Source organism: Semicossyphus pulcher, unplaced genomic scaffold (genome assembly GCF_022749685.1).
Source record: "Semicossyphus pulcher isolate SPU_LCO1_2020_fin unplaced genomic scaffold, fSemPul1.0.p SCAF_15, whole genome shotgun sequence".
Classification (NCBI taxonomy): Eukaryota; Metazoa; Chordata; class Actinopteri; order Labriformes; family Labridae; genus Semicossyphus; species Semicossyphus pulcher.
This window is the reverse complement of record NW_027211659.1, coordinates 23,986,128-23,999,098: the sequence shown is the minus strand read 5'-3', so window position 1 is coordinate 23,999,098 and position 12,971 is coordinate 23,986,128. Positions and strand designations below refer to the sequence as shown.

At 40.6% G+C, this 12,971-nt stretch overlaps 1 protein-coding gene across 1 annotated transcript in view; it reads left to right on the top strand.

Annotated features, from left to right (window-relative positions):
* Positions 1-11,445: 11,445 nt before the first annotated feature.
* Positions 11,446-12,971, top strand: part of tfpia (tissue factor pathway inhibitor a) — a 49,031-nt gene continuing 47,505 nt past the window's right edge. The window contains exon 1 of the mRNA XM_069663229.1: positions 11,446-11,570. Coding sequence (XP_069519330.1) covers positions 11,483-11,570 — 88 coding nt within the window. The 5' untranslated portion in view covers positions 11,446-11,482. The remainder of the gene's footprint in view (positions 11,571-12,971) is intronic.

The following is a 12,971-nucleotide window of genomic DNA, read 5'->3' as shown; positions in this document are numbered from 1 at the left end:
ATTGTAAAATTGAAAAATAATTGTATATATTTATTATAAATGACCTCTCGCAACCCACCTGCAGTACCTTCATGGCCCACCATGGGGTCACAGAGCAGGGTTAGAAAACAGGAACAGGAAATCTGGAGTAACTCAAGTAATACAAAAAATAATTGAAATAATGACATAACAAAAAATACATCCGCTATGGTTTGTCTATTTATTTTAATATAAAAAGAAAAAAAGAACATAAAAATGGGTGTGATTCTGACAAACGTTACCAGGCTGACTGCACAGTAGGACATCACCTCAACCCACCACCTGTAACCCTCCAACACGACGTGAGGCCTCTGAGAGTGCATGAAAACAGGAAGTTACAAAATAACTCTAATTAGTTATTAGATATATAAATAAAGTAAAGCAGATAAAATGGCTTCCTAATAGTTAAAGATATATGATCAAAATAGTGAGTTCAGAGACTTTGGGCCCTCTCATACACCCGGCGCAAGGCGCCTCAGCACACAGCATAAGTGTCATTGCTATTTTCCACCAAAGGCAGTCGTCTTTTTCACGTCCAGCGCTCACTTTGTGTAACTAGCAAGTGATCTTGCGCCCACGTTAGCGCCCATGGGCGTGTTGGTATTAAAATAAGGTGTGGTCAAACAAATGGGTGGCGCATTGCTATCTTGAGGATGCAGAAAGCAGCTGCGCCACAGACCAAAAAAAACCTGGTCTAAAGTCTGTGGTGTAATATGTTCCTGGTATTTAAAAGGCGCATTATGGGCATACATCGGCATGTTAACAACACGAGTCTGTGCTTGTTACTCACATGGGGACACACCGCGCTTCTACTCATAAGGAAAAAGGTTTGTATTTGAAGATACAGTGAAATAACGTTGTTAATGAGACAGGCAGCAAGCATTGTTTCCCTCGTCTCCTTCAGTCATGATAATGCTTTCGTTTTGTTACCGATCTGGTGAGAAGTGCTGGAAGAGATGAACAAGCTCACCACTGCCTCCACACACACCTCAGGGAGGTTCCTGCTCGAGCTACGCACAGGCCAAAAACTGCCGAGACACCAAGCTCAGATTGTGCGTGGTGTAACTAGCATGACGCACAATGACTAGCAAAGGTGGGTCGGCCTTAATAACTTAGCGCCATGCGTTTAGACTGTGCGCCTTCCGCCATGTAAATAGGGCCCTTTGAGCTTGAACTGTTAATAGTTAGCTTAAAGTAATAATAGAATGGTAAATGTGATGTGAACAGTTTAAACAATAAGCTAAACATGAAGGATAATGAGTTGAAGAATAATTTGTTACCAAGTACTAAATAAACATCTTAAATAATAAGCTATTAGAGATTGGATAAACAGTAGTAAGCTAAAGGTAACACGAGGAACTAGCTCAAAGTGATGGATAAACATAAATAGCTAAACCATATAGATAAATTAAAATAGGCTAATAAAGCTAAGTGGATACATTGTTGCCAAAATAAATAGATAAATAAATGAGGCTAATGTACAGTTTCTGCCATTCCAAAGGCAATCTTGAACAAACACTTAATTAACTGAAATAATTATGACAATATCCACTTTTTAAGTGAAGCTGAAGCCACTTTATTCCACTGACATCGTGTTGGTTGTGTTGATAAGTCACATTGAGATCATCCACGAGGGATTTGGGGGTGTGAGTCAAAAACAGAAAGGAGGCAGTGATTTAGAGGAAGAGCCAGCTTGACCTGATATCTTATCTTTTGTGTCTGGCTTTGGATCACTGTTAAACCCAGGAGGTCTCTGCAAACTACTTTTCAATAACGCTCTTTAACAACATGGTGCAAAAATATAACTTGATGGCAGTGGGAGTGCTTTATTAATGATGTCGGAAGTTATTTGCACAGAGGAAAGAAGATCTAATTAAAAAGCACTTATCCATCAAAGCACTTTAAAGCCCTAACTTGTGACATTTAGCTAAACAAGCATTGCCAGCTTCCCCAGTGCATATTAATGCTTTTAAAATATATTATTAGCTTGTTTTCCCTTTGATGCAAAATGACTAATCTTCTCATAGAGATGCAAAAAAGTTCTAATTGATCTAAGTGAGACTACTTTAGGATAACACAGCTTTGGTTCAGACTTGACTCAGGCTATAAAAAGTAATGTACAGTCTAATGTTGTGTTATTTCCTCTATATAATCCAGCAACAGCAGCTATTTCAGCCCCAGGTGAGAGAGCTTTCTATACTCCTCTCTGTCAGGGCTCACAACCAATTCAAAGTTCCGACCGTGTCAGTGGGAGAGACTGACCGCAGTGAAAGACTGAACTGTTCGGACATTTTGAAACGCTGTGGTAGGTGACATAAATTGTTTGGACCGTAACCGTGGCACCACTTCACATCAAAGAGCGCGGCTTATTCGCCGGCCCCTCAGCCCAGAGAAGTTACAAAGATTGTACGGAGACGGATAATAAAGTGCACCAGGTGGTTACAGAATCCAGCAGGAGAGTTTCACATTAAAAGCAGCAGGTGTTGTAGCTGTGACTCATGCTCTGTACTGTGATTTATAAGTGGCCGCATATTTCAACCCACACTGCAAGCCTGTGCTAAAGTATCTGCCCTCTCATCCCCCTCACACAGGACCGGCCTTTGTCAAACGGCAGCTTCTGCTGACTCAGTCAATTTATTATTGATCTGAAGGTGAACTCACTGTGGAGTGTTGTGGAAAAGGTTTGTGTGTTTGTATGAAGGAGCAGCATTTTGAGGTTGAACTTTTATAATTAGGATGCTATTTGAATCGTATTTATACATGAAAGTACATGTGAAGCTCTGCGCCCAGCTGGACATAAAGTTTAATCTGGATCAGAATGATCCAGGATCAGCTAATCCAGCAAATACTTTCAACCTGGTTTTTCAAAATAAAACTTGGATAAATCTGATCCATTCACAGGCAAACAATTCTCTAAATGTAACAACATGCTACAATCTGGGCCACCAAAATCCACACAAAATGAAAGAGTTGCTTTAAACATATAATCTCAAAGATCTCAGTTTTGTTCTCTTTGGCAGCACCTATACGGATGAGCTGTAATTGCAGGAGCACACTTCCCAGATATCCAGACAGTGCTGCATGTGTGACGTCCACGTTTGGCTCCGGTTGTAACTCTTGATTTTCCTCGCTGACGGTTGCTTTCCTTTTCAGACTGTTTGCCTTCATCTGAGCGTCGACTTTGTTTCTTTTTCTTTGGATTTTCACTTATTGTTGAAGTTGTATCTGTAGTCATCCATCTTTTCTTTGTTTGTTCAGCCATAGTAGATTACTGTTACTACTCGCAACCACTGCTGGCTGATGGAAAACGCGTCACAAACTGGGCGCCGCTTGTGAATTTTTCCGCAAAAGTCGCACTAGGCACCCAGTCTGTAATCCTGCAAATGTAAAGGCTTTCATCAGTGGGCCATAGGCTCAATCACCATTGTGTTACCTCATTCAGCGATAGATAGTGTCTTAACAGACATTTATTTAAATGAAAATATTACTACATCAAAATCTTACTTTAACTTGTTTTTTTTTGTGTGAAGTTTTAATGGGAAGCCTATCAACACCTTGGGGGGGGGGTTTATGCAGTTTTTGATCGGACTTGTATTTGTATATTTGTGTTTTTGTATTGTGTCTTTGTATTACGCTATTTGGTGGATTATTTTATAGAAGGAAAATTACTGTATCTTTTCAGTGATAGTGTAGACAGTTGCAGACGTAGGATTGTAAAAAAAATTAAAAAAAATAAAAACTAGTGTACACATACATGTATTTTTATTTTTACCATTTTATGACATTGAATTCCTAAATCCAGCGCTCTTCTGGGATCAGGATTATCCTGATTTGGGTCAGATTCTCCTGATCCTACTCAGAAGTTTTGAACAACACATATTGGAGGCTTTATCCAGAAACAAAACTGCACTACGTGATCTAATACAATTTCAGAATCTTTTTTTTCTTTTGATTCATTCATTTGATCCAATTTGTTAAAGATAATCCGATCACATTACTTTTTGAACAACTGGGCTCTTGGCTCAAAACAATTAGTTGCATTACTTTTCTTTCAAATTCCCTCACACCGAGTTGTCCCACCAGGGTAATTGGACTATTCTAACTTTGCTTCAGTTCAACTTAAGACATGTTTGGCTGCAGCAGAGAATTTCTAATAGAACTCTAAGAATTAAGTGAGCCAGACAGGGGATGACAGGATGAAGTGGTCTTAAACGCGGCTTAATCCAAGTCTTTGGGGGAAACAGGACAGTGAATGATGGCTTTAAAACCTAGTGACATTCAGTGACTGTGTGCACTTCTGTTAATACAGTCACACCTACAGATTGAAAATGGGAACATTTAGCAGCCGACGCTGTCAGGCCAGTTTTCATGCGGACTGCATCACCAGGGTGATTCCACAAACTACTAGGCCCTGTACAATCTCCATTAGCCCCTCTCTGCATCCTCAACTCAATATTATCTTTGTAGGCCCTTCTCACATGAGAGCTCTAAATATACTGTCCCCCTTTTTCCTCGCTGTCAAACACCAATGTGCACCGCTCATTTGAAATGAAAGTAAGAGCAGCAGAGCTTTGACATAATCATGTTTATGGCGTCTCCTAAAGCACAAGCTTTCAACCACTTTGGCTTGTAACCTTTAATACAGAAACAATGTCTACCTCCTCACTGGTTACTCACATCTATAAGACATGACCAGTAAAATTAGATTGATGTTTCCTTTATTTTGAAAGTCGGGGTTGAGGTAGAATCATCTCCAGCGTTCATCAGGAAAGAGAAGTAAAATTAGGAAGCATATTTTAGTGTGAGGAGTGTTTTTTTCCCCTCCTTTTCTAACTTGATACAATCTCACCCCTTGGAGAGTCTTAACTCTCGAGTTGGGAACAACTGTCCTTAAAGACATGAATGTATTAGCTGCTGCAGTTCTTATAGTGAAAACACCTGCAGGCAATAAATGTTAGAGCAGCAGCTTTTTTCTGTGCAGCCATTTTTTTTTCTATGCATGTGTTTGAGATTTGCAACTAGGAGTTTTTTATCTGGTTATGAAACAGACTGAAAGTAATACTGATGCCTCTTTAGGACATATAAAAATTCACTGTGAGTGATGTGTGTGACAGATAACAGACAGCAGGAGGATGAATTCTTACGCATGGACTGGACAAGATTAAAATCACCTCTGACCTTACGTTCCTCACAGTAGCTTTCAAAATAAAAAAAAACAACATCCTGATACACTAGGTTGAAATTAGCTACAAAAAATAGTGAACATCAGGTACAAGCTTTTGTCACATTTGAATGTCTCAATTATTTCTAAGCACAGTGATGCAGTGGTTAGCACTGCATTCTTTCCTTTCAGCTACAATATCTGTATGGCTGTACGTTTGATCAGGCCCTGGAATGATCTCCAAATGAGCAGATAATCAACCTCGGCGGTGCAAACTGAGCTGTAGTTTGTGTGTTGCTCTGTTTTAACACTGATGTTATCACGTGATTTTGCAATTCTCGTGCGATGCCGTAGTTCTCCTGCGATTTTGGGAATTTTGCCAATCCAGCTGCTTGGGCGCTGCGGATCAGACACGCTTCCTGTGGACGAGGGCTCGCGCCATCTGACGGACCAGAACCGCGGTGCAGACGGAACGTGCCGGACACAGATCCTGTGGGATCCAGGCGGAAAGATTTCAATTGGCGCAATAGTTATTTTTTTCTTAATCAAGCAACAGCTTTCAGCAACATACATTTCCAACAACTTTTATCCCCAGTCCAGTAGGTGGTGTTAATGTTCCTGTTAGCTGGTTTTCCTACCACCAATTAAACTTAAAAGAAGAAGAAGAAAAAGTAGGCGGAGCATAAGAAAGCAGCCAGGAAGTGATGAAGTTAAATTGTTTATGTTCCAAAAAGGATCTTTTGTTTAGTTTCATTAAAATGATTATCGTAGGGTTTATTCTGATCAAGGTGTTTTATATGAAACATTTTGTTTTTACTTTTAAACAGATTGCAATCAGACTGGGGCCGCACGGTGGTGCAGATAGCAGTTAGCGTTGTTGCCTCAGCTAGAAGGTTACCGGATTCAAACCTCAGTTCGGTCAAAGTGGGCCTTTCTGTGTGGAGTTTGCATGTTCTCCCTGTGCATGCGTTCCCTCCGGATACTCCAGTTTCCTCCCACAGTCAAAGACACAAAGACATGCTCGTTGCATTCATTGGTGACTCTAACTTGCCTGAGTGTGAGTGTGAGTATGAGCCTGAAATGTGTGTCAGCCCCGTGATTGACTGGCGATCAGTCCAAGGTGGACCCCGCCTCTCACCCAATGATAGCTGGGATAGGCTCCTGACCCTGAACAGGATAAGCAGTATAGATAATGGTTGGATGGATTTCTAAGCATACTGTATAGCAAAAATGAACAACATATTGATAATATAATTAGTATATAATAATTAATTGTGTATCATCTATTTTGGCATCTGCATTTCTTTCCTCCTCCTCATGACCTACAAAAACATGGACCCACATTCGTTTCTGAAATTAGTGGGAGTCCAGAGAACAGCCAGTGACATCATATCATCTGCTACAGCCCACCATGGGTCAGAGTGTTGTCCTACAACACTGTTTGTAGTGAGAAATATTGGGGTCATGATATCGTGGGAAATTAGCACACAGGAAATTCCATCAGAGCTTTGAGCTCGGACCATGTGACTCGTTCGTTCTCTCACTTTTTCCATGTAGAAGGTGGTTGACCACAGACGCACGGTTTCCCTGAACACAGTGAGTAATAACACTATACGATTAGTCTCACAGACAGGCACATTCTTGTCCACTGACATCCCACACATGTGCACATATACAACCAAGCATGCACGCTGACACAGCGCCAAGCCAGCGTAGTGTGGTGAAGTAATTCAGTAATTTTTTCTCAAATGACGAACAAATGTTTGTTGAATTATTCAGCTTGTTCACAGTGCAGTTACTTATCATCCTTTTACAAGAAAGAATGCCATTTGATGTCTCATTTATTTATATTTTCAATACATTTAAAGGTTTAAATTACTGTTTATGTTAGTTATGGGATAGTATGGGGTGGGTATGTTTTATTATTAACAGTAAGTGTACTACATACAGTAGATCACTGTCAGCACGGCCCCTGTTACGAGAAGCCGGTCGGAGTTCCTACACAGAAGCTAAGCTAAGTACCAAGTACTTTAGCCACTTCAGAGTCCTACATATAAAGTAACATATTAGTTTAAGTGTGTACTTTATTATTATTTTTTCACCGCTTCACATTGACGTATCCCTCTGCACAACGGCCCTGTATACCTACACATGTGGTGCATGGTATCAAAACAGCAGTTTAGGTCAGCGTCTTTTTTAAGAGTCAACAAATAAAAGAAAATACATTATGGAAACGACAAAACGTTGTTCGCGATGGAAAACTATCCATGTAATGCTTCCCATTCAGACCTCTTTAAATGAGTTTGATTTAATTTTATAGTTTGATTTTATAAGAAATCATCTTATATTACAAATGAGTTAAGTATAAACAGCGAATAAAATGACCAGTGTACATACTTAGATGTGATGTAAAGGTATTCTAAAAGATCACACTAGCACTAGCTCAATAGCATCAGATAGAGTATGAGGCTAATTTGAAAAAGCAACATGCATCATGGGGGAAACAATGTCGGTTTATCTGTTGAACACATTCTTGATTACTTGTTTAGTTGTTTGGTCAATAAAACAGCAGAGAAAAATGTCCCAAGTTTCTCAAAGCCTGAGGTGACGTCCTAAAATGTCTTGTTTTTTGAACATCCCAAAAATATTCACTTTACTGTCAGAGGAGTAAACCTGGAACATTTTTACTTAATGTCTTAAATATTTAACTGCAGCCGATCAATCATGAAAATAGTTCACCATTAATATAATACTTTACAACCAACTATTGCAGCACTATTTAACCGTTGTTCATGTATGTAATTCATACAGCTGCTTTAAGTGTTGCTGTAGATTTGCCCTCTTCAGACTCTGTTCCTTGTCAACACTCTTTGAAAGTAGCTTGTGCCAGAAATCCCTGCAAGCTGCAACTCAGAATATAAAACCTTTAATCACAGTGACACATTATTTCTCAAGTAAAGCATTGCTCAGGTAGGTATTGGATCATGCACATGAAAGAGTCATAATTTACTCAGGGAGGGTAGATAGTAGGTGATTTACTTGACTCATAAAGTTAATAACATCTACCTGCGAGTATCTGGGTCAATTATCTAGATGTCATTTAGAGAGCTACAACATCTTTTAATCTATATATTTCCAAACCTTTATTTACCAAAGGGAGCCAGACTGAGCATCTTTTATCCTTTCCTACTCTGCAGCACATTTTAAAGTCCCACACAGTCCCTCCTGGGACCTGACCAGTGTGACCACTGTCCTCTGCTGCTGGCTGTTTACGAGCTCCATGAGGGCAGTTGGGGTTTTGGAGGCGGGCATGATGGCACCTCAGGGTCCCCTCGGGGAGAGGAAACAAATATTAACTTTCGCTGCTCAGACTTTCCCAGATGTTCTGGGCCGTTGGACCAGGACTTCCTGTCTCAGTCCTGTCCAGACTGAGAGCGTGTCTTGGCACCTGTTGCACCATCTAAGGACAAAGAGTTTAAATGCGGTCATCTGATTTGGAACAATGTCAATTTAACTTTGACTTTCTTTTAGCAACTGGACTTTAAAGAGTACAGAAGACGAAAACTGCTACAGTCGATCTGTTGGACTTTTATACCACTCACATTTATCTAAAAGCCAAAACCTTTATCCAAGACAAACCTCGTTTTCCAATATACAGTTACACTAACGAACAATACAGGAAGTAAAGTCACATAATGTGCAAGTGAATCATTTACACTAAACCTTAACATGACTCAGTAAACGGATCATTATTTCAGGGCTGGGCACAGTCATGATAGATAAATTTCAGTGTAGTTTGCTGGTTTCTGAGCTTTAAACATCATAAAGTGCGCTGGAACAGAACTGAACAAATAAAGCTGGAACCACAGAACAGACTGAAGTGGAACAGTCACAGACCATAATGGTAATGACATGGCAAGAGGATGGAATCACACAGCATAGGAAAGAAAATGAACGCACTTCCTAACTAGTGTCTACCAATCTTTGAAACAGGAAATTATATGAGCCGAGTATCTTCCACTTCTGATTTAAAGCGGCACAAGCAAGGTTAGAAACTTAAAGGAGCAATTCTCCCGTGGAAAAGCAACTGTCAGTCAAAGCTGGTGTTCTCTGTAATCGATAGAAGCAATAATATTTGAAATTGGCGCCATAGCTGTGGAGAAAGTACAAACAGCTTGTGGTTTCGTCCATTCTACATTCCTACAACACCCAGCATGCATTGCGGCCCTGTATCTGTAAGGAATGGCCCAGAGAGAGACGCTGGAGTGAAATACTACCTTGTTCCAGTAAAGGATATTGATCGCTGCAGGCAACGGCTCAGAGCGGTACAGAATCCGATATGTGACGAGAATATACCGGTGGATCGTCTAAAAAATCTTCGGATCAGCAGTCTACATTTCAAACCTGACGATTCTGAACGAGACAGAGAGAGAGAGTGACACAGCGTTTTTTCCTAGCATAATTGCATTAGGTACCCTGAATAGCATGATAGGACTGAGGTTGAAAATCAGCGAACTGGCCCTTTAATAGCAAATGCACATTACACCCTAGTGTGGTCATTGAACATCAAAAAGCAGTAGACAAAATGTTGGAACCTGTTATAGGAGTCTGCTCCCATTCAGCCAGAAAAGGATTAGTGAGGTCAGATGTTTTTGGGAGATAATCCCTGACTCAAGGGGTTCCAGTTTTTTTATTAGATGTCGGAAAGGTTTCGGGTCAGGGCTCTGTGAAGGCCAGTGAAGTTCTTCCTCTGCCAAATTGTGAAGACTGTTGCTGCAAAAGTAATAAGGAAAAAAAAATGTATCATATTATTTTAATAATAACCTAGCATATGTTGTGGTAAACACTCATTTATATTAATTCCTTTATGCTGAATATAAAGCTACTGCAAGCAGACACAAGCTTAGCTTAGCACAAGACAAGGGGAAACAGCTACTGTATATTGCTTGGCTATTGAAGGGTAACAAACTCTGCCCCTCAGAGGCCCTAAAGAACAACAATAAACGATATTGTGCACATTGAATCTGTACAAATATTGTTTGTTACAATTACATTTTACAAGGGTTATGGGACCGATTATTTCTCGGCTGGCTGCAGAAACAACTGTTCCTGGTAACAGTATGAGCACTGAGCTAGCACAGTGTCTGTACAAGCTTAATGTTTTTTTTCTTCTCAAAAATTGAGGATTTACATTTATATACAGGTGTTAAGAGCTTTATAGTTGTGGCCATCTGAAGTCTCCTGCTATTAAAGTAGCCAAGTTTCCTCTTGATTATGTCCTCGCTTTCTTCTATAGACTAATCAAGTACATTTTAATTAATACTGAAAACATTAGAATATGTCTCAGAGGACTTTACTGTCTGCACAGCAAAAGAAACACATCTTTAGACAGAAAGTTTGTATTTAAGAGAGACAACTGAATCATTTTGTTCTCTGTGCGACCCCCAACAGAGTCATATTTCCAGTCCTTGCAGTGCTGCAGGTGTGCATATTTAATGTGGTGTTGTTGTACTTAAATCCAGTGTGGTGTTTAACAGTGTAATAAGTTAATTTATTAAAGTACGGGGTGGAAATGGACTATCAGACTATAATTTCAGCTTATATACCTGCCAGCTCAAAGCTCAATTACAGTGTGTGTGTCACTAGCAGGCCGGGAGGAGCTGAACGGGTTTCAAACCTTCTGCAAAGGTTTTAACTCAGGTAAGAGTTTCCTGAATGAAGCAGCGAGCTCGCTGTGGGTAAATGGTTTCAGAGGAAAATTTCTCATGACTAGGAGATGAATTGCTGCAGATTAAAGTTTTGCTGAGGGGTCAAAAAAGATGCAACTTTGGGCCAGGCTTGCAACTATTATAACTTCCCAATATTGAAAAAAAGAGAGAGTTTGTGTGTTTAGAGTTTTCTGCTGAGATGCACTTGTACTGGTTGTTTACACTCCCATTATAATAGAAGAAAAAGTCCTTATATGGCAAAAATGATAAGAAATGAAGACGAGTCATAAGACTATACATTATTAAAACTCGTCTTTTGGTTTCGATGTATTTCCTCGGAAGACTTAACGAGTAAAGGGGAATATTTTCCATTCCTTTTGTTCATGTGTCCCAGCAGGAAATTATTGCGAATTTCAATTTCATAGAGCCTTCACACTGCCACAGTGTTATCAAACGGAAGTACGCACCCACACGTACGCACACACTCACTCACTCACACACTTCAGCTCTACAACTTGATGAAGTTTTCTTCCTAACTTTACACACAGCTCGGATCAGCCCCCCGTGCAGCAGCAGCAGCAGCAGCAGCAGCAGCATGTCTCTGTCCAACAAGTGGTGGATTTTGTGCGCCGTTTCGCTCTCCTGCGTCGCCCGTTTTGGGTCTTGCAGAAGGCAACGGGAAGGTAAGATGGTAGAAAGAGTTTTATATGTGTATATTAATATTTTAACTGTGTTAACCCGTGTTCAGAGATCATATGCGCTGTTGTGCGGCAGCGCAAGGGAAAGTTTTCGTCCCGAAACTCGTGCGTAAAGTTGAGCTGAGTGTGAAGTTTGTACATATTCACATTTACATATTGTCCTGGCTTCAGTTTATTCTTGGTTGGACTCTGCATGTCGTGTGTTACCTTGAAGTACTTGTTACTATGGCTGTCATATTTCGGTGATCTTCACAGTTTCAGCTGTCTTTTGTCTTTCGATTTAACAACGTGTTTGATATTTATGAAACGTGATGTTGTCGCTTTAAAGTGACTCTTTTACGCTCTTGAAATTACACATATTCTAATAGAGTTTTGCTTTAAAACACCACACAAGTACAATGCACGATCTATTGTATTGTGCTCAGTATCAACACCAGAGTTGACGCACCACTGAGTTTGTTTTGTTTGTGGAAGCCTGTTTAAGTCCTTATTAGTAAGGGGAGAGATGTGGCGTCATTCGGGGCCAAAGTCCACACCGACTGCACTTCTCGTACGGGCCAAGACCCACACCTGAACCGCCTGGCACCTCCTCCTGTCCTGTCATGTCGCAACCACATCCTAGCAGGCGGTAATGAGGCTGTTGGGATTGGATGTCAGATAGAGCGCAAGCTGAGAAAAGGTCTGAGTAGAGGCAGGTCTAGGGAGAAATTGTGATAGTTCTCTGCTTCTCTTCCTTTCCTGAGAGCAAACACAGAATTGACCTGACTTCAGGAATGAAAGCTACACAGTTAAGAGTCAAGTCCAGGGAGGTCAATCCAAGTGTGGCAGGTCAGATACTGGCTGAAGGCAGCGGAGAGGGCTGGTGATGAACTGCCACATTTAATGTCAATGTCAGCCTTCTCTTATCTTTAAGCGACATACAGCTGCTTCTATGCATCACTTCCCCTCATGGATGGAACATTTACAGTCTGTGAGCAGGGTTTGAACAAAAGCTTGCAGGCTGGAAACATTGTTATTACACCCCAAGACACGTGTTGCAATGACAGATGTTTGCCCCTTTTACTCAGCCGTTCAAGGCGGGTATCTTATGCTATTATTCAGCCTGTTCGGTTCGAAGATTTGAAGACAGATTCCTATGGTTTCTCACTCAGACGCACAAAGTATCATTTGTATGTCATTTAGAGGACGTGGTAACGTCTATTTTCTTGCTGTCTAACATTTGGTTATCTCCACACGGTCTGTTTGATAGGTTTCGACACATAAAATATAATATACAACCGGAGCCAACCGTGGACGTCACACATGCAACACTGTCTGGATATCTGGGAAGTGTGCTCCTGCAATTATCGTTTATCGCCGCAGGTGCCGCCAAAGAGAACGAAACTG